Source organism: Lithobates pipiens, unplaced genomic scaffold (assembly GCF_037356315.1).
Source record: "Lithobates pipiens isolate NorthernLeopardFrog02 unplaced genomic scaffold, aLitPip1_a1.2 Scaffold_28, whole genome shotgun sequence".
Lineage (NCBI taxonomy): Eukaryota > Metazoa > Chordata > Amphibia > Anura > Ranidae > Lithobates > Lithobates pipiens.
The window spans coordinates 196,530,724-196,552,045 of record NW_027507789.1 but is presented as its reverse complement, the minus strand read 5'-3'; the positions used below and the strand labels follow the sequence as shown (position 1 = coordinate 196,552,045).

The following is a 21,322-nucleotide window of genomic DNA, read 5'->3' as shown; positions in this document are numbered from 1 at the left end:
GAGGCCAGCCAGTTTTCACTCATAGACATGAGACACCATGACACCTACATGTGAAATAAGAAACTTTTCTGGATAGAAAAAAAAAGGCAGCTGAGATTGAGTAACTATGGACAACATAGGCACTTTACTTTGCTTTACCTTGTATGCAGTCATTTTGAATTATTTAATAATAAATAGGTAGCATTATTATTTGTGTCTGTTGCCAGTTCTTAAATGGTATTTTTGGAAGAAAGGCAAATGCACAGTGGCCAATCTTTTTTTTTTTTTAGCTAACTGCAGTCACAGAACCAATGGAGTTCTGGTTTCTAAGGGGCTGATGTATCAACAATTTAGAGAGTCCAAATTGTATTTTTCCACACATGGGCAAATGATAATAGGAAGCTGGTTGCTGAGGGCAACAAATAACTTTTCCTATAGTGCACTTTTCATGTTTGCACAATGCATGTTCCCTTATTGCTTTATATAGCTTATACAAGGGCATTTTCAGACTTGGTAGCTAATTTATATTAAACTTGGTTCAGATGGGTGCCGAGAGCCCTTGGATCTGGGCACAGCCATCAATCATTGTAAATAGGTGTTTTTACATCAGTTGAAGGAGGGTTTCCAAGGGCCCCTTGCTGACTCTGTCCACTGCTGGTCCAATATCTGGTTTGTACAAGCCCCAGCAGATGTATATGTAGAAATCAATGTGGACCTACAAGGGTCCTCTCCTTATATGTCCAAAATTAGGTGGTTTGATTCTGTAGAAGAAAGTCAGCTACTGACATGCAGTTGATATAACAGACTTCTGTAGTATGTAGAGTTCTGGACTGCATATTGGATGCAGTTCTGTTACAGCCATTAGTGAATGTACAAGTGTCAATTGTGGATTGTTTCTAAAGAACAAGTTCCTCTTGAACGTATGGAAAAAACCTTCAATGCACATAACCTGAATAATAGCTTTCAGGGTCTGAGTTCTGCTGTAGTTTTTACCCCAGCAGAAATCTGGTCAGAGTAGAATTTAGGTCACAAACAATAAAGTCATGGCAATGAGTAAGGATTTTTTTTTTTTTTCATTCTAAGAACACATTTATCCCGAGATTCAACGTTTAATGCCACAAATGTATTTGTTCGGAATGAAAACAGGAAACACATGTTTGTTGTACAGGAATCTGGAAAATATACAGATAATTGTGTTTTTAAAGGACTTCTGATTATTCCTCATTTAACTCTTTACACAGGAGGGACAGGAGCACTGCTGCTTCTGAATGTTTTGAAAGGTAAGTTAGATCTACATTTTTTGGGTTCACAGTTTACATAAAAGTGGATGCTGTTATTTGCACATACCTGCATTGTAACATGAACATGTTACAGGAGATGGCAAAAAAACATTTGCACATGTAAGTGGATTGTGGCTTTTGTGCAGGGTCCATTGTACATGTTCAGATATACTAACACTTGAAAGTGAGTACGGTAAGTCTATTTTGGTAGACAAAGCACATTGTATTGTTTTATGTGAAATCTACTTGTAGTCGCCACTCGTATTACTATATTTATAAATGTGCGCTAAGGGAAGAGATAATGTACAGATATTTGTGTGACATAATTGCTTTTGTTTTATTAAATGTTAATACAATCTAAACTATCTGCCATTTGTAAATGGCATTCAAGTAATTATGTTGTGAAAGAAGCATTGGGGTGGCTGACATTACTGGCCTACTGAAAATGCTTGATTTCTGGATCCTCCTTCCGTGTTTCCCTGAAAATAAGACATCAATTTTGGCTACAAAAGACGCATTAGGGCTTATTTTCAGGGGATGTCTTATTTACCTGGTTTATCCTGCCAGTTCCTGTGTCCCCCTGTCTTCTCTCCCTGCCTGTCAGCTCAGGAGCCTGTAGCATTAGCATTAAGAAATCCTGTAATTCGTTCTGTTACATAATTATATAATGTGCAATGTGTGTGTTTGTGTAAACCCGCCGGAGCTCTTCCCTGCTCCGAGCACTGCAGAGGAAGGGCCAAGATCCCCCACTGACATCAGCCCAGAGGAGGAGAGCAGCAGGAAAGCGCCTAGTAGTGCTGTAAATAAGGTATATAATAATAATAATGTAATCCTGTAACAGAGCTGATTACAGGATTTCTTATGACTTTACAACCACTTTTACTGGGGCTTATTTTAGGGGTAGGGCTTATATAACAATCATCCTAGGTCTTATTTTCAGGGAAATACGGGAACTAATCCTCTGGTTCCAGTACTTTGAGAGTCACTAACTCAGAACATACATATCATTTCTATATCACTTCACTTTCTAAGGTAATGATTCTCAGTACCACAGCCAGAGGGACTGTATAAAAGGCAGGCAGCTAGCCTTTCAAGATAGTCATCAATAGCAACTTTTGTTTCTCCAACATGGGTTGTATGTATAAGAACCAATGACGCAAAACTTGCACTCTGAGTTTATGGGTCTATTAGAGCGTTTACACAGGGGTAGATTGAAAACAAGACAGTCCTATCAAGGAGCCAGCAAGAAAATAATAAAGGGAGGTTCTCATAGGTTACACATTCCCTTTTTAAATGTTTTAATAAAAAGATGCCCTTTATCTGCAGATTTGTGGATTATCCTATACCTATAGCGCTCTCCTGAAGGAAATCACATCCTATTGTTCACACAAAAAAGTAATTCTAATCCTGCGCTATTCAACCTGGAAATCCATTGATTAAATGAGGTTCACTAGGTTCAGCTGCTCTCCCAGAAGATTGGCAATCTGTAACAGAAGATAGGAAGGGAAAAGAAGGGAAGCAAGGGAAGCACTCCCCTAGTGTAAGACTTCCTTTATTGATAATACAATGAAAAGCATAACAAGATGAACTCGCATGGTTCCAGTAAAAACATCCCTGTCACTGAAATCAAGCCAGAGTAATCCCATCCACCAAGCCAGAGGGCTGCTCCATGATGTAATGCTGCATGCAGCCTGGGGTTCTGAGCCAAGAGCTGCCATGGGAGTCAGGACAGAAACATTCAACCCACTAGAGCCTGTGGAGGTAGCAATGGAAAACAGGGGTGGCTATGAACACCGGACCAATGTGCCTAGGGGGTCACGGAACACAAGTCCGTGTACTCTGAGTTACTGAAGAAGGAGACCAAGGAAAGACGTTGCAGTAGTTTTAGTAACTCGGAGTACACAGGCTTGTGTCCCTTGCCCCCCTCGGCACATTGGTCTGGTGTTCATAGCCATCCCGGGATTCCATTGCTACCGCCACAGGCTCTCTAGTGGGTTGAGTATCTCTGTCCCGACTCCCGCGGCAGCTCTTGGCTCAGAGCCCGGGGCTGCATGCAGCATTACACTGTGGAGAAGCCAGCCATCTGGCTTGGTGGATGGGATTACTCTGGCTTACAATTTCTGTGACAGTCATGTTTCCACTGGAACCATGCGAGTACATCCTGTTATCCTCATTGTGTTATTAATAAAGGAAGTTTTAAACTTGGGGAGTGCTTCCCTTGTCTTTTCCCTTCCTATCCTATTGATTGTCTATTCTGCAACAGTGTATGGGGGCAGTATCAGCCTGACACAGGGGAATTGCCCCTTCTTTCATCATCTCTGCTAGTTACAGGTTTGTGATTCCTCACATACCCATAATAGATTACAGGGGACAGATTGCTTGTGCCTTTAGTATCAGTCATGAGGGAGGTCAGGTTGTGTGAGGCAGATCAGGCTACAAATCTTCAGATAAATAAAAATGTGTGTAATGAATTTTAGCTCCTGTTTTGTTTGGTTAAAATTTTACAGTCTGCTGGTTTTGCAATGTTTTTTTTTGTTTAAATTAGCCTGGTATTTTGAGGCACCCCTCAGGGAACTGGAAACACGAGTGTCTCACTACAAAGGCTCCAGCAATATATGCACCAGCTGTTTGATTTTTTTTTTAAGGCTCATTTAGCTTCTGGGATTTGTCCAGCCCCACTAAAGTGGGCAGTGTCTCTAAAACAATCTGCAGTGTATTAGAACCAAAGGCTCTGCTGGGGCAGACTACAAGGTAGCTGTATGCCATACCATGCTCTTGTGTGTATACATGGCTCTCTCCTTGGGAACTGAGTGGTCCACACTAAGCAATAAGTCTTTCTGATTCTACTTTCAATAGAAGACAGGTTTTGGTTGCATGACTGACAAGCTCTCCTGCTATTTAGCCTTAAAGTAATTATTCCAATAGCAGTTACTATTCAGTGTGACACCTAATTGTTTAGATTTGTTCGACCACACTGTGCACAGTACACCAGAGGAAACAAACTACACTTTACTGTAATCAGACCTATGAACAGTGACTTCTGCTTAGTTGCTTCTGGGTTACTTGACAATTCCCCTTTACCTTGTTGCATACGCCAGTTCATGTCACATATCGAGAATTGATGGGTGATAGTTTGGCATTTTTCAGCACAGTGGAATGTAACCTAAAGGTGCGATTGTTCATTTTTGTAGTCCTTTGAGGTTTTTTGCCAATGATCGGGGCACTGTCTGCTAAGAAAATTATTTTCCTCTTCGGTGACTTTTAAACTGCAAGGTTGTATATGGTCCATATTTCCATTTCTTCTGATGCTGAAATGACAGTTGCAGTTCTAATGTGTTCCAGCTGAGAACGAGGTCGTTTTAAACAAATCCATCAAGATGAGTTGTTTGTTGTTCACACTGTAATGATTGTAGGATAACTGTGTCACCCAGTCTCAAACGGATCAGGATATGGCTGGCTGATTTAGCAAAGCTTTCCTATGCACAATTAATCTCTTTAAAAGCTATGCAGTAAATTTAACACAGATTCTCAGCAATACAAATACAATACTAGAGGCTTGTTTGGTTATATTGGCTTTGCATGTCATAAAAGGTTAACCCCACTAAATGCCTTTCAGTAGATCGGGGGTGACGTAAAAACGTGCATATACATTTTTACTTCGTTGTCCCCTACTGGTTGAATTCCTCAATTCAGACAGTTCAGCTTTCCCCTGAGCTGCAGCCCCCCTTTGTTTTCATGACCTGGAGCCTCAGATGCCCAACCAAATGGAAGTTCTTAGCACGTGACTGTCAAAGGACCTCGTCAGGACAGCTGAGGCTTTCAGTCTCCCTGAATAGTTAGGAGTTGGGAAGAAGGTGCTGCAGAGGTGGGTTGGCCTAGAACAAGCACCACATTCTGGGGGTTTAGCCAATGGCACCCTCAGATGTGACAGATAAACTTAACTGCCATTCTTCAATTACTGGGATAATTTTATATTACTTACAGAGTACATCTGCACCGTGTATATAGTTAATATTTTGAGTGGAACTACCACCAAGACATTGACACCTTTCCCTCCAAGTAGCTTATCACGTTGTAGGTTTTAATTAGATTAATCCTTTGAGACATATTTCTCTGGAGCTCTCAATATCTTGCTTAAACTTCTCTCATTCTATATGAAACCTTTAACCTATAGAGAGTGATGTCATTTTTCTCCCCCAAATCACAAGGGTCCCCCCTCCACCCAATCCTCAGAGAAGACTGGTCAGGATGGCATGTATGAAATCACTCTCTGTAACAAGGATGTAAGAGATACTCTTGGTCTCTTTTTCCGTCATCCGTTCAATAGCTCTCACTGTGAGCCTGATTTAATATTATAAGTGCTTTGAGAGGGTAATGATGGGAAGCAAATTATTCTTTAAATGAAGCAGCAAATTAACTTTATTAATGTACATGGACTACATGGAAGCTTTTAGGGCGATGCCCAGGTGATATACAGCACACTCACGTCACCCCACACCCACTGAAAAGCAAAGTGAATTAGCCCTTTTCTCTTGTTTTGCAGGTCTGCAGCACATTGCATTGTGCACCTCTACTGGTGCTGGCAGTGGACTGTTGAACTCTCTATGGACAATTCCCTCCAGTGTTGTAGGACGTACCCACTGTCGTTCTTCACTTCTCTACACAAAGACTGGATATGAGGTAAGGACAATTCTTTAGAATGTAAAATGCTTAGTGTCACTTGTGCCTGAATGGGTGACACTTAACGGGCGGCTGTGTCCGCTATCTGGTTGTCGACCTATAAGCGACAAGTCATTAATCAAGAAGTGTCTCGGAAACTCACTTGTCCTAAATGACATCTTCAAACCTAGAGAGAGGAGAGAAATCATTAGAATTATTCAAAATGTAGTCGTAATGGATTAGCAATACCTGTAAAATATATATATATTTTACCCCTCCAATCTGGTACTTATAATACCAGATTGGAGGGGTAGAGCATTCAAAACACGGAAGAGTGATGGCAGCATAAGATCAACTAAATGGTACATCAATTCTGCCCCTCCAATTGTGCTCTGAAACAACGGCACCCATAGGCCGTTACTTTAGAGCGCATGCACCAGTGATATCACTGGCTGCATGTATTGGAAATATCTCCTAAACTGTACAGGTTTAAGAGATATTTTCAATATCTATAGGTAAAAGTTTGCAGAGGAAGTTCACTTCCTCTTTAATTTCTGAAATTATTTGTTTTGTTTTTTGTATGCACGGGTTGTTACCGACATGGTGAAAATTAAATGTCAATACCAACTAGAAAAACGGTGACGTGTTTAATAATTATTTTACCCGCTGTATGTCTCAAGCATGTTTGACTCCATCTACCATTACAAGCATCAACTACTCTTAGCCCCTGTACACACGGTCGGAGATTTCCACAACCAAATCCGTCGGATTTTGCCCGACGGATTTTGTCCATCGGATCTTGTCCGAAACTGTTGCATACACACGGTCGGACAAAGTTGGCGAAAAATCCGATCTTTCAGAACGTGATGACGTAATTTCGTTACGATGGGACTACATTCAGGCTAGTAGCCAATAGCTTTGATGTAGGAATTTGATCTGAGCATGCGTGCCACTTGGTCCGATCAAAATTTTCTACACATGATCGGAGTATGTCCGATCGGCCCAGTTGGTCGGGAAATATTTCCAACATGTTGGAAAATTGGGTCCGACGGAATCCATCCGATGCATACCACACGGTCCGATAGGACACATTCCGACGGATTCTCCGACCGCGTGTACAAGGGCTTAGAGTAAAATAATACTTCCTAAGATTCGTTTTGAACTTTCCTGCTATTACTATGGAGGTCAAGTCCCTGTGTTCTTAGTCTTCATATTGAAAATATTGCCCACCAGAACCATATTCACAGCCTTCATGTATGAAAGGTTTCAGGCATGTCTCCCCTTTCCCTTCTTTCCTCCAAACTGTACATACGAGTATATACTGTATAGTCTCTCCTGATATACTTTATCCCCTGGGCCTTGTTTGATACAGCAGGTCTATTAGTAGTTCTTGCTGCCCAACAGTAACCCCTCAGCTGTGTTTGACTGTATTTATCCCTTTCATGTGTGTATATAAAGTCCTAATTGGGTAATATTTGCACACTTTTAAATTAAATTGATTTGTATAATCTGAACCCTGAATGCAAGTATTTTTAAACTATGTAGTGCAATTAAACACACCCTGAACACAAATGATGCCGATTGCCAACCTTCCCATCTGCAGCTATACTACTCATTCCAATAGCGTTGGGTGGCCTGGAGGACATCCAAGCAAAGAACTTTTAGAGGTCAGATGTGTTGAGATGACTGAAAAAGGAATCTATAGAACTTTAGGACCCATTCAAACAGATATGTTAATAATAATAATACACTTTAACGCACCACTACAGTAGTGGCAATGTACATATTGTGTGTTCACAAAAAAATAAAATAAAAGGTTCATGTCTGTTTCTGCCTTGGCATGTGTTAAGCTGCATTTGTGCATTTTTTTCCTTTATTCATTTTAATTGTGCTCGGCTTGCTTTATCATCCCAAAGCAAGTGCAGTGTATGTTATTAAACACATTGCTGCACTTTATAAAGGCCCATTTACACCTGAACTGACTTTTTTTTTTTTTATGATAGGTCGAGAAGTTCATTGCAGCTTTCCACATGCTGTAGTGTGTAAAATTGCATACCATAGTTTGAATATATCCCTAACCCCTTATCTACCAAGGTAAGTTTATAAATGCTCTGGTATACAAGGGGTTTAAACAAGCTCTTGTAAGCTTTGGTATTCATTTTTTTTGGTCAGCAATCTGTTTTAAAGTAGAAGTGAATAGGGTGGCTCTAGAGTTGTCCAATCACTTTTACAGAACCATTAATGCCTGCGGTTATTGGGCTCTGCCAGTCTCCCGGGGAGCTTGGGGCCACAGTAAAATGCCCCAACATTGAGAGCAGCAGGAGTTTGGAACACATTTTCCCCCCCAATAACCTCTCCGAAGAATGAACCCAGGAACAATGTGAATTGCATCATTCCCCGGTTACTGCAGTTGAGAGAGCAGCAAACAAGCATGATCTGTGCTTGATGCAGTGGAGGGCAGAGGTGACATTAGGGTTCTAATAGATCCCAGATGTTACCTGCCCATGCTATCACATTGGGGGCTTGTATGGGCCCCTTGTGATAACAAAGTTAAATGAAGAAAAATTACTGTGTCAAAAAAAAGAAAAATGTAAAAGCACCCCTGTTGCCTGTGCACACACACACCCATCAGACACGCACACAAAAAAAATAATAAAAAAAAAATATATATACACACACACACACACACACACGATATAAAAAGTCTACACACCCCTGTTAAAATGTCAGGTTTCTGTGATGTAAAAAAAGGAGACAAAGATACATTTTCCACCTTTAACCACCTCAATACAGGGCACTTGCACTTTGAATGACAATTGCGCGGTCATGCTATACTGTAACCATGTGAAATTTTTATAATTTTATTCACACAAACAGCTTTATTTTGGTGGTATTTAATCATTTTAATCACTGATGAGGGAGGAGGCACGAGTATGCTGCACTTATGGGCACTAATAGGTGGAACTGATGAGCACTCATAGTCAGCATTGGGCACTGATGGGTGGCATTGATGGGCAGCACTGACTGGCATCACTAATGGAAACTGATTGCTGGCAAAGATTGGTGCCAATTGTGGGCACTGGTTGGCACTGATTACTGGCAGTGGGCATACATTGCTGCCACTTAATTGTAATCAGGGCACTGATGATGAGTGCCCTGATTACATCCCTAGATGTCCTCTGTGGGGAGATGCTGCTGATCTACTCTCCTCTACTCATACTCAGTGTGAGGCGGCGAGCGCCGATTACTGCCATCTCCGTGTTTACATGTGACCGGTTGTGATTGGACACAGCCGATCACATGGTTAAAGAGCCGGGGGCGTGTGAGAGCAATCGTTCTGGAGGGACGTCATATGACGTCCACCCAGAACAAGAGCCGTGCCAGCTAGCCGTCATTTGACGGCCGGCAGGTGGGAAGAGGTTAATGTGACCTATAAATTGTACAACTCAATCGAACAACAAACTGAAATCTTTTAGGTGGAGGGAACTAAAAATAATAAAAAAAATAATATGGTTGCATAAGTGTGCACACCCTTAAACTAATACTTTGTTGAAGCACCTTTTGATTTTATTACAGCACTCAGTCTTTTTGGGTATGAGCGTATCAGCATGGCACATCTTGACTTGGCAATATTTGCCCACTCTTCTTTGCCAAAACACTCCAAATCTGTCAGATTGTGATGGCATCTCCTGTGTACAGCCCTCTTCAGATCATCCTACAGGTTTTTAATTGGATTCAGGTCTTGGCCGTTCCCAAACTTTAATCTTCTTCTGGGGAAGCTGTTCCTTTATTGATTTGGACGTATGTTTTGGGTTGTTGTAATGCTGAAAGATGAATTTCTTTTTCATGTTCAGATTTCTAGCAGCAGTCTGAAGGTTTTGTGCCAATATTGACTGATATTTGGAACTGTTCATAATTCCCTCTACCTTGACTAAGGCCCCTGTTGCAGCTGAAGAAAAACAACCCCAAAGCATGATGCTGCTACCACCATGCTCCACAGTGGGTATGGTGTTCTTTTTGCGCCAAACAAATCTTTTGGAATTATGGCCAAAAAGTTGTAGCATAGTTTCATCAGACCAGGACACATTTTTCCACATGCTTTTGGGAAACTTAAAATGTGTTTCTGCAAAATTTACCCGGGCTTGGATGTTTTTCTTCATAAGAAAAGGCTTCCATCTTGCCACGCTACCCCATAGTCCAGACAGATGAAGAATAAAGGGGATTGTTGTCACATGTACCACACAGCCAGTATTTGCCAGATATCCCTGAAGCTCCTTTAATGTTGCTGTAGGCCTATTGTCAGCCTCCCTAAACATTTTTCTTCTCATCTTTTCATCAATTTTGGGGTGACCTCCAGTTCTTGGTAATGTCTCTGTTGTGCCATATTTGTAGGATGTGACTAACAAAAATGTCAGGAAAGACCCACTAGAACAGCTGAATTTTATTTAGGGGTTAATCATAGGGATGCACTGAATGGGTTTTTTTTTTTTTGTGGCAAAACCGATACCGAAAATGAAAATTACACTAGGCCGAAAACCAAAACCGAAACAGCACCGATACCGAAAATGACTGGTTTTAAAAATGTTTTTATACAGGAGATAGTCAGAGACTGGGGACATGGTACAGGAGATCAATGCAGCCTGCCAGTGTCTATCAGATGCAGCCTACCAGTCAGTTGTAGCAGCCTGCCTGTGCCTTTCATTCAGACATGCCAGTGTCTGTGCCCATCAGATGCAGCAGCCTGTCATGCAGCCTCACCAGTGCCTGTGTCCATCTGTAGCAACCTGCCAGTGCCCATGCCATGCAGCCTCACCAATGCCAGGTAATGCATGTCACACTGTGTCAGATCCCCTGAATCTCCGTATGGCCAGTTTCATCCTGGCAAACCCCTCAGTGTCTCCTCACTCCTGTCCTACACAGCCTCCCCAGTGCCTGGTAATAAATGTCACGCTGTGTGTCAGAGCTGGATCTGAATCGTCGTGCAGCTGATGTAACGATGTGCCGCTTCCTACAATACAAGCCACAATGATTCCTAGCATTGGATCAGAGTGCCATCTATCACAAGAGGCGGTGTAGGAGGCGGGACATCGGCTGCACGGCCATTCAGATCCAGCTCTGACACACAGTGGGACATGCATTACAAGGTACTGGGGAGGCTGTGTAGGAGAGGATGGAGGGGAGATACTGAGGGGCGTTCCAGGATGAAACTGGCTGCACGGCGATTCAGATCCAGCTCTGACACACAGTGTGAAATGCATTACCAGGCACTGAGGAAGCTGTATATGACAGGAGTAACAAGAGGAGGAGAGAGGGGAAACTCTGAGGGGCGTGGCGGGATGAAACACGTGCGGCACCCAGAGGGATGGCCCTGCCCCTTTTTCGGCAAATTGCCGAAAATGCAATTTTCGCCGGATATGTTACGCCGGCCGAAATTTCAGTGCATCCCTAGTTATTCAGAGGCGCTTTAACCACTTCCCACCCTGGGTATTGTCATGAAATCTGCAAAGTGTCTCTCTCATCCCAGGCTGGCGTCACCAAGAACCGATGCACGTGCCCGGTGGCCACAATGTCCGCCAGGCACATGCGATCACTCGTGATAGAGCAGAAATGTGGATATGTGTGTGTGTGTGTGTGTGTGTGTGTGTGTGTGTGTGTGTGTGTGTGTATATAAACACACAGATTCACGTCCTGTCAGGGGAGAGAAGACAGATTGTGTGTTCCTAGTATAGAGGAACACCGATCACGCGCCCCCCCCCCAAGTTAGAACACACAGTCAGGGAACACATTTAACCTCTTGATCGCCTCCTAGTGTTAACCCCTTCCCTGCTAGTAACATTTACACAGTAATTAATGGCTATTTACACTGATTGCTGTATAAATGTCAATGGTTTCAAAAAAGTGTCCAATCTGTCTGCTGCAATGTTGCAGTCACGATAAAAATCGCAGATCACCACCATTACTAGTAAAAAAAAAAAAAAATAATAATAATAAAAATGCCATAAATCAATAACCTATTTTTTTGACGCTATAACTTTTGCGCAAACCAATCAGTGTACACTTATTGCAATTTTTGGTAAACAAAAATATGTAGAATATATATCGGCCTAAACTGAGGGGGGAAAAAATGTTTAACCAATTCAATACAAGGCATTTTTACCCCCTTCCTGCCCAGGACAATTTTCAGAGCTGTTGCATTTTGAATGACAATTGTGCGTCATGCAACACTGTACCCAAATGAAAATGTTATTTTTTTTCCCCCACAAATAGAGCTTTCTTTTGGTGGTATTTGTTCACCTCTGCGGTTTTTATTAAAAAAAAGCATTGGTTATTGTATAAATGTCACTGGCAGGGAAGGAGTTAACACCAGGAGGCAATCAAGGAGTTAAATGTGTTACCTAGAGAGTGATTCTAACTGTATAGGGGTGTTCCTCAGTGTTCCTCTGTACTGGGAACACATGATCGGTCTCCTCTCACCTGACAGGACGTGGATCTGTGTGTTACCGGCAATCGCGGGTGCCTGGCGAAGATCGCAGTCGCCGGGCACACATACCGGCTCCCGAGTGACGCGATGGGCCGGGAATCCAGGTACTTTTTTATAGCGCAAAAAATAAAAACCGCAGATGTGATCAAATACCATCAAAATAAAGCTCTATTTGTGTGAAACAAAAATGATCAAAATTTAATTTGGGTACAGTTTTGCATGACGGCGCAATTGTCATTCAAAATGTTAATACAGTGCCCTGTATTGAAGTGGTTAAATGATGACAGGTGTGTACAGACTCCTATTTAACAGTTTGAATGTGATTGCTTAAAGCGGTTCTGCACACATTTTTTTATCTTCCTGCCTTTCTTTTTACGAAGCTCTAACTAGTGCTCAATGCCCCTTGTTTTTAATTTTTTTTACCTCCTTCGTTTCGTTCTCTGCTGTGTTTCTTATTGTCTCCCTGCGGCTATGGGCGGGGTTTCTGCAGGGATCAGCATCATTTCCGCTGATCTCCGCACTGTCTCCTGGGATCTCGTATAGTTCATCCCAGGAGTCATTGCGCCTAGCCGAATACGCCGCTCGTAGCTGTAGCCACTGAGCATGCGCAGGAACCAGCAAGGAATGCTGGTTCCTCCGAAGCAAGGGACATCGGCCAAAATAGATTTATAAAAATAATGATTTTACGGAAATACGGACATGTAAGCAGACGAAGTCAGGACAAGTAAGGATATTAATTAAAGCACATCTTTTTTAAACAATCAGCCAAAAAAATAAATAAATGTGTCTGTGCAGAACCGCTTTAATTATGAACACAGCTACATCCCCAGTTAAGGCTAGGTTCACACCGGAGCGATGCGGGAACGCCGCGAATCCGCAGCGTTTTCCCGCATCGCATGCCTCCCGCCGGCAGTTCACACTGCCCTATGCGGACTGCTGGGAGTGTCATTGAAATGTTAATGACACCCCCAGATCAGTCTGCATATCGCAGTGCGATCTGCAAACTCGGACAGGAATCGGATCGCATGGTGTGAACACCCATGCGATCAGATTCTGCTGCGGACCAAAAAAAGGGTCCCGTGCGAGTTTGCGACGGGTGCGATGCGAATTCAGCCATACTATCTGTATGGCTGAACTCGCATCGCACAGAGATCGGATGTGATTTGCACTGCAGTGCGGTGCGAATCGCATCCGGTTCTCGCTTCCGCAGCAGTGTGAACCCAGCCTAAAGGAGGGTATGAACACTTAAAAAAAAAAAAAAACTAAAATAATGTGGTTGCATATTTTTACTACCCCCCCAAAAGATGTCAGTTTGTCGTTCAAATTAGTTGTATGGTTTATTTATTTGTCACATTAAAAGGTGGAAAAAGTTCTGAAATGATTTATCTTTGTCTCATTTTTTTTACATCACAGAAACCTGACATTTTGTCAGGGGTGTGCAGACTTTATATCCAGTATGTATGTAATAAATATATATTTTATACATTATATACACACATACAAAATGCATCACACGTTAGTTATTGCCCTGAATAACAGAGGAATTATTCAGTGCCGCCGAGCTCCGTTCCCTGCAACGTTATGGCACACGGGAACGGAGATCGGCGCCAAATTCAAAAAAGTAAAAACACACAAAACACACACAGTACTGTATAAAAAAATTACACCCCCTTTGTCCCTAGTGGTCTGTCCAGTGCCCTGCATGCACATTTATATTATAAATACTGTTTATTTTCTGCCTGGAATTTGGAGATTGTCCATAGCAACCAAAAAGTGTCCCTTTATGTCAAAAGTGATTTTAGACCAACTAGAAAACAGCGATAATAAATTATAATCACTTGCAGAATTGAGCGATAGCGATTTGTGGGGAAATTCGTCATCAAACACTAAATCTAATGACAGCGACAATTCTGCAAATGAGCAAATTTCAGTGTTTTTGGATTTGATTACATTATTGAATAATTTGTATTATTATTTATTATATTATAAACTGTATCATACCCGGGATGTCTGCTAGACTCTGGTTTGAACAGATTTAAGAGAGTTATTCCTAAGAATTGCAGGCCTACAATATAAAACGCCAAATTTCCATGCAAAATAATCAGCACCTAAAACCAGAACTAATCATACCGCCAGGGAGGTTAATGGTTAAGGGTGCATTCACACCTACAAATGCACCCTGCCTGCAATTGGACATAATACTCCCAGAAGGGGGTTCCTGCAATTAGGCAGCACCACTGAAAACAATGGAAAGCTGTCAGCACCCACTACTAATCACGCCCACTTGTATGTAATCGCTCATGTAGTGATCACATGCAAGTGGTAAACCCTGGACGTGATTGATTATGTCCAGAGCCGATCACTGCTTGAGAGATTACATGCAGGTGGACACACGGAAGTCACTTTGAAGATCACACAAGAAGCACAAAAGTCACTTTATGAACATTTAATGTTGAATTTGCACTATTGAAGACTTTTTGGAGAGTTGGACTTTTATTTTTATTTTTTTCTATTGTTGTATTTTTATTTCTATCATTTTTCTAAGGGTCACTATAACACATTTTTTTATTTGTATTATATTTTTTTCATAGATCCTTTGCTAGTACATATGTTTGGAACTTTTTGCTTTTGAATTGTGTCACCTAATTCGGTATTTTCAATTGCACGTCTCACTTACACATAATTATTAGAGTTTGTTTTATATATTCATATATTTTTTAGATTCATATATATTTTTTCACATGTAGTAATTGGAGTAGATTTTTTATATTATATTTTTCTCTTCCCAGCCGACAGATCGGTGGGTTTATCATAATGTGGCACTAATGCGATTTTAAGGAAAAGTCGCACTCAGTACAAGTTTTTCTATATTAATCTGGTGTTTTTTCACAGAATTTATATATGATTTGTTCAAGATTATACTAAGTTCTCAGGATATGGTCCTAAATTATTACACTGCTTACTGTCACATTGGAGTCGCAGTAGGGAATCTGTGCGATTGTATGTCACCTCTGGAAGTAGCCTCTTGTATGTGTCTTTTTTTTTTTTTTTTTGGGCTTGGATTGAAATAAGTGGTCTTTCCTTAGGGAGGTTTTATTTTTATTTTTATTTAGGTACGATTACACATATGAATACTATCACTGGCGAGATAGATTACTTCTATTTTTTCTTGGCATTTCTTATTTTTTCTTTTTCATTTGCTTCATCAATAAGAGTCAATATTTGTTTATGTTAATTAGGTAGCGCCAGTTACCCCGGTTATTAGATTCTTTTTACAGTTAGCTGTGAAAGCTCATAGCCTTTAATTGCTTTCAATGGGACTGCCTACTTGCAACTAATCAAGGGGAACCCACTGGGGTTCTCGCATCTAGAACTCTAAACTAATAACCTGTATGGGTTTTTTAAGTGTAGCCTATGGACAATTTTGAGTACCCCAATTTGTTTGTGTTTGCACTAAAATTAAAAAAAATAAAATTCTGAAAATATGCGTTTGATATAGTAGCACAAATAATGTGCGACATAACAAATTGCAACTGACAATATTTTATGCTACATGGCCTCTGTTTTCAAAATCTATACAATTGTTTGTAAGAGTTAAAGTAATTTCTAAAAAGATGTTAGTGTGTGTGTAAAATTGCTCCAGTTAGTTTAATAGATACTGTACAGCATTTCTTCACACCTGCCTAAAACTTTTGCAAAGTAAGAAAAGCAGAAGTGGTAAGTTTATTTTTATTAATTTATCAAAATGGAAAGTAAACAAACAGAAGAGAAATCCAAATCAAATCAATATTTGCTGTGAACACACTTTGGCTTCCAACCAGCATCAATTCTGGGTATACTTGCACACCATCTTTGAAGGAACTTGGTAGGTAGGTTGTTCTAAACATCTTGGAGAACTGACCACATATCAGAGCTCTGTGGGAGCCACACCATCACTTCCAGCACTCCTTGGTCTTCTTTATGTTGAAGATAGTTTTTAATGACTTTGCAGGTTTGGGGCCAATCGTAAGCCTCTCTGATGGTATTGCATGATGCAAAAGTATCTGCCTGTATTTCTCAGCATTGAAGACACCATTGATCCTGACCAAATCTCCAACTCTATTTGCAGAAATGCAGCCCCAAACTTGCAAAGAACCTCCGCTATGTTTCACTGTTGCTTGCAATTCATTTACTCAAGAGCACCTGCTGCTTCTCTACACCCCAGTTTCTATATTAAGTTTCCTTGGCCAAGCACTACACCTACGGCTCTTAGTGTTGCCAGTTTCTTTCTGGCCTTTCAAAAGAGCTTGTGAAGCACATCTTGAAACCCCAGTCTGCTTTGATATCTTTGGCTGGGAGAAACCTTGTTGCAGTTCTCAGTCTTGCCCTAGTGTATGACCTATGACATGGTCTTCCATAACCTCACCTTAGTATCAGTGTTTGGCTGTTCTTCACCCAGTTTAAGCCTCCTACCTTCCAAGACACCTTGTTCTTCTTTACACTATGATAGTTCTTAATGATATTGACTGTATGTTTGGGGTCAGTCGTTGTCCTGCTGCAGAATCATTTTTGCGGCCAATCACACACCTCCCTGATGGTATGGCATGATGGATAAATATCTGCTTGTATTTCTCAGCATTGAGGATACTATTGATCCTGACCAAATCTCCAATTCCATTTGCAGAAATGCAGCCCCAAACATGCAAGGAACCCCCATGATGCTGTTGCATGCAGACACTGTTTTAGACAATATTTCCCATTTTGAATCATCAGTATTCTGCACCTCAGTTCCTATGTTTTTATTTTTAAGTCACTTTGCCTGGTTTCCACGTTGGAGGTATGGCTTTTTTTTCTTTTTTGCAATTTCTCCATGAAGACCAATTCTAGCCAGACTTCTCCAGACAGCAGATGGGTGTACCTGGGTCCCACTGGTTTTAGCCAGTTCTGTGCTGTTGGCACTGCTCGACATCTTCTGATGTTGAAGGGAGTAAGCATGATGTACCTTACATTAAGTTTCCTTGGCTGACCACTGCATCTATGGTCCTCAATGATGCCTGATCAATGTTGTCCTCAATGCTGAGAAATACAGGCAGATACTTTTTCATCATGCCATACCATCAGGGAGGGGTGTGATTGACCCCAAATTTATTCCGCAGCAGAACAATGACCCCAAACATACAACCAATGTCATTAAGACATTTCTTTAGTTTAAAGAAGAACCAGGAGTCCTAGAAGTGATGGTTTGGCCCCCGCAGAACCCTGATCTCAACATCTTCGAGTCTGCCTGGGATTACATGAAGAGACAGCCTACAGCCACAGAAGATCTATGGTTAGTTCCTGCCAAGTTCCTTCAAAAACTGTAAGTGTATCTCAAAGAATTGATGCTGGTTGAAGCCAAAGGCTGGTCACACCACATATTAATTTGGTCACCTTACACTTTATAAATTGGTCAAAATAAACCATTAAAATATTTTTGAAAGCATTTTTACTTTACAGTATTACTTCACACCTGCAGTAAACCTTTGCACATTATTGTATATGTCAATGGAATGAGCTTGGCACAGTAAATGGCATATATATATATATATATATATACACACATATACACATATATATGACTTGTTCGTATAAATGTCCAGAGATTGGGTACATGCTTTAGGAGTCCATAAACTAGACAAGAAAAGATGTGACAACAAAGAGGGTTTATTACATGAGGACATAACTACTACATAAAATAACAAGGTCAGCACAGCAGTCTGTTCTGTGTGCAGAATCAGGAAAGATCTCTAAACGTCCTTTCATCTTTTGAATTGTTCTTTTACTACAGATAACTACTTTATGTTCCCATGTGATATTTGTTAATTAATTGATATTTTTTTCCCATTTAACTTCTATTGCTCGCACTTATGGAATTTACAGCCTGTAAGTTATTGATTTTTGTGTTGTTCTGTGTGTGAAAAGTCTATAAAAATGATAACTTGCTATCTCATACAGGTTATCACTGTAGCTACATATTTTTCTAAGGACAGGTTTGCCTGAAGCACTCTAATGATTGATTTTCACATGGGCTTGTATGAAGAGATCAGGAAAACATGACAGGTTAGTGGTTTCTGATGGCTGGTGTGGGAAATGGCCCAAAGAACTGGTTGCACAGGAAAAAACGGTGGATTTTATTACAGCTACTTTTAATTGATGTGCCGCTAACTTGTTCTTGAGCATTTCTGGTCTGTTAATAAGAGAAAGATGATCTGCATAGAGTTCCTGAAATGACCTGTATAGATGCATTGACCTTGTAACTGGACACTATTCATTATGTGCCAGGTGTGTGTATCCAGGGAGTCATACCTGATGTGCTGCAGGCCTCACCCCAGTGGCTGGCCTTCATGCTGCTGCACGCATCCTTGTCTGTTTTATTCTGATATTTCTCTGTCTTCTGCGGACTGAAGGTCTACAATAAGCAAAAGAGAAGAAATGTTATGCTGTATTTTACTTAAAGTTCATTGCAGTCCTGAGCCTGTCTTAACCCCTATAACTGCTGCAACATAACACCTAAGTCATTGAATATCTATTCTAGAAGAAAGCTGGCCACTACATCATTGCCAGTTAAAGGGTTAAATGTTCCAATGCAGATCCTTTATTTGTCATGGTCTTTGCAGACTGCATACACTACTAAACATATGGCCTCCTCAGCCTGCACCTCCCGGCTACTTTTTACGTCCTACTGTGCTAGATGGAGCACTTAGGTTACAGTAGATGGGTTGCCCAACCTCCCAATACTGGGAAGTTGTTTTTAATACAGCAGCAAAAAAAATGTGAGCTTTTGTCCAATTTTGTATTTGCTGTGTGTTCATACTGGGGAGATTTCTTCTCACTTTGTGCCTTCCTGTTCACGTGATAATTGCTACTTGTGTAAGGCTTCATGCACACTAGAAGTTATAAAAAAAAAGCCAGTAACATTAGCTGTAGAAAGCTGTAGCCGTAGAGTGAATTTTTCAGCAATTATTTGGCATTTTTTAGCTGTAGCGTTAGCAAAACTATACTCCAATAAAAGCGTATGACTCAAAAGACTCTAAAAACTCTCCTTTCGGTCCCACATCCAAGGGCTTTCAAAAGTTTGCTGCCTCAACCTCCGCAACATTCTAAACTATGTCTCTTTCTAACCAATGAAACCACAAAGCTCCTTATTCACTACCTGGTTATCTCTTGCCTTGATCACGCAACTCCCTCCTCATTTGCTTACCTTTAAATAGAGTATCCCCCCTTCAGTCCATCAAGCATGCTGCCAGATTTATCCACCTTACAAACCGCTCAGTGTCTGCTACCCCTCTCTGCCAATCCCTCCATTGGCTGCAACTCGCCCAACAAATTAAATTCAAAATACTGACAATAAGTTACAAAGCCATCCACAACTCTGCCTCCAGCTACATCACTAGCCTAGTCTCCAAATACCAACCTAATCACCATCTTCGTTCCTCCCAAGACCTCCTGCTCTCTAGCTCCCTCATCACCTCCTCCCATATCCGCCACCAGGACTTCTCCCGTGCCTCGCCCATCCTCTGGAATTACCTACCCCAATCTGTCAGACTGTCTCCAAATGTATCCACTTTTAGGCGATCCCTGAAAACGTTCCTCTTCGGAGAAGCCTATCCTGCCTCCATCTAACAACTGCACTTTTTTCTCCATCCCCCACAGCTATTACCCTTTTGTATAACTTGACCCTCTCTCCTAGATTGTAAGCTCTAAGAAGCAGGGCTCTCTGATTCCCCCTGTATTGAATTCGTACTGTCTGCCCTAATGTTGTAAAGCGCTGTGCAAACTGTTGGCGATATATAAATCCTGTATAAAATAATACAAAAAAAAGCTGATAAATGCAGAATATCTGCATTTTTAAAGTTGTTTTCAGCATTTTTCAGTAAGAACTGTTTTATAGCTGAAAATTTTCTCTCAAAATCCACTATTTCTGGGGTTTTTCCAGCCAGAAAAGGCTCATGCCAAAAACTGCTCATAACAGCCTATGTGTGCATGGCATAGGAGAACATGTTGTGGAGTTTCTTGGCTGCAGAAAAAAAAGTCTGAAGCCAAAAACAGCAGCTGTAAAAATGATCAGTGTGCATGAGCAAGTGGCTGAAGAGCTACTGTAGTAAGAAGGGGTTTGGGTTCCTGGAGGACTGGGCCGACTTCTTAGTCGATAACCAGTACTATAGAAGGGATGGGCTGCACCTAAATGAGGGTGCAGATCTGCTGGGAAGGCAGATGGCCAAAAAGTTAGAGGGGTTTTTAAACTAGGCGATGGGGGGGGGGGGGGGTCCAGAGGTAGAGATAGTCAGCACGGAACATAGTTCAGAGGGTAGTATTGGGGGCATTAGTGGTAGGTTGATCAAAGCACATAAACCCAAGGTAAGTATAGTAGCAAGTCCAAGTTGCAATCTCAGAACACCCAATAAGAGGATAATATGCAACCGGTCTAAACTACGTGGCATGTTCACCAATGTCAGGATCTTGGCGGACAAGATGGGTGAACTAGAGATACTGTTGTATGAGGTGGATTTGGATTTTGTGGGGACAATTTTATTGTTCAGATGGTAGACGTTCCAACTAGAAATAAAGTGTCACTGGATCTACTGATTACCAACAATACAGACCCAATCACGGATGGAGAAATACGGGGCAATTTAGGCAACAGCAATCACAGGTCAATTGGCTTCAGTATAAAATCACACAAATAGGAAACATAAGGGGAATACAAAGGCACTGAATTTCAAAAGAGCCAACTTCTCTAAACTACAAACCTTGCTAGAAGGCATAAATTGGGATAAAATCTTAGGAACAAAGAACACAGAGGAGAGATGGGTTTGCTTTAAGAGCACATTAAATTAGAGCATCAGCCAATGCATCCCACTGGGTAATAAATTTAAAATAGGGAACAAAAGTCCTGGATGGCTTA

The 21,322-nt window shown here is 41.2% G+C and overlaps 1 protein-coding gene across 1 annotated transcript in view; it reads right to left on the bottom strand.

Moving 5' to 3' along the window:
• Window positions 1-4,253: 4,253 nt before the first annotated feature.
• The window catches only part of EDN3 (endothelin 3), a 186,200-nt gene continuing 169,131 nt past the window's right edge, over window positions 4,254-21,322 (bottom strand). Inside the window, exons 4-5 of the mRNA XM_077460251.1 lie at window positions 18,724-18,826; window positions 4,254-6,105 (exon numbers count right to left, since the gene is read on the bottom strand). Coding sequence (XP_077316377.1) covers window positions 18,760-18,826 — 67 coding nt within the window. The 3' untranslated portion in view covers window positions 4,254-6,105; window positions 18,724-18,759. The remainder of the gene's footprint in view (window positions 6,106-18,723; window positions 18,827-21,322) is intronic.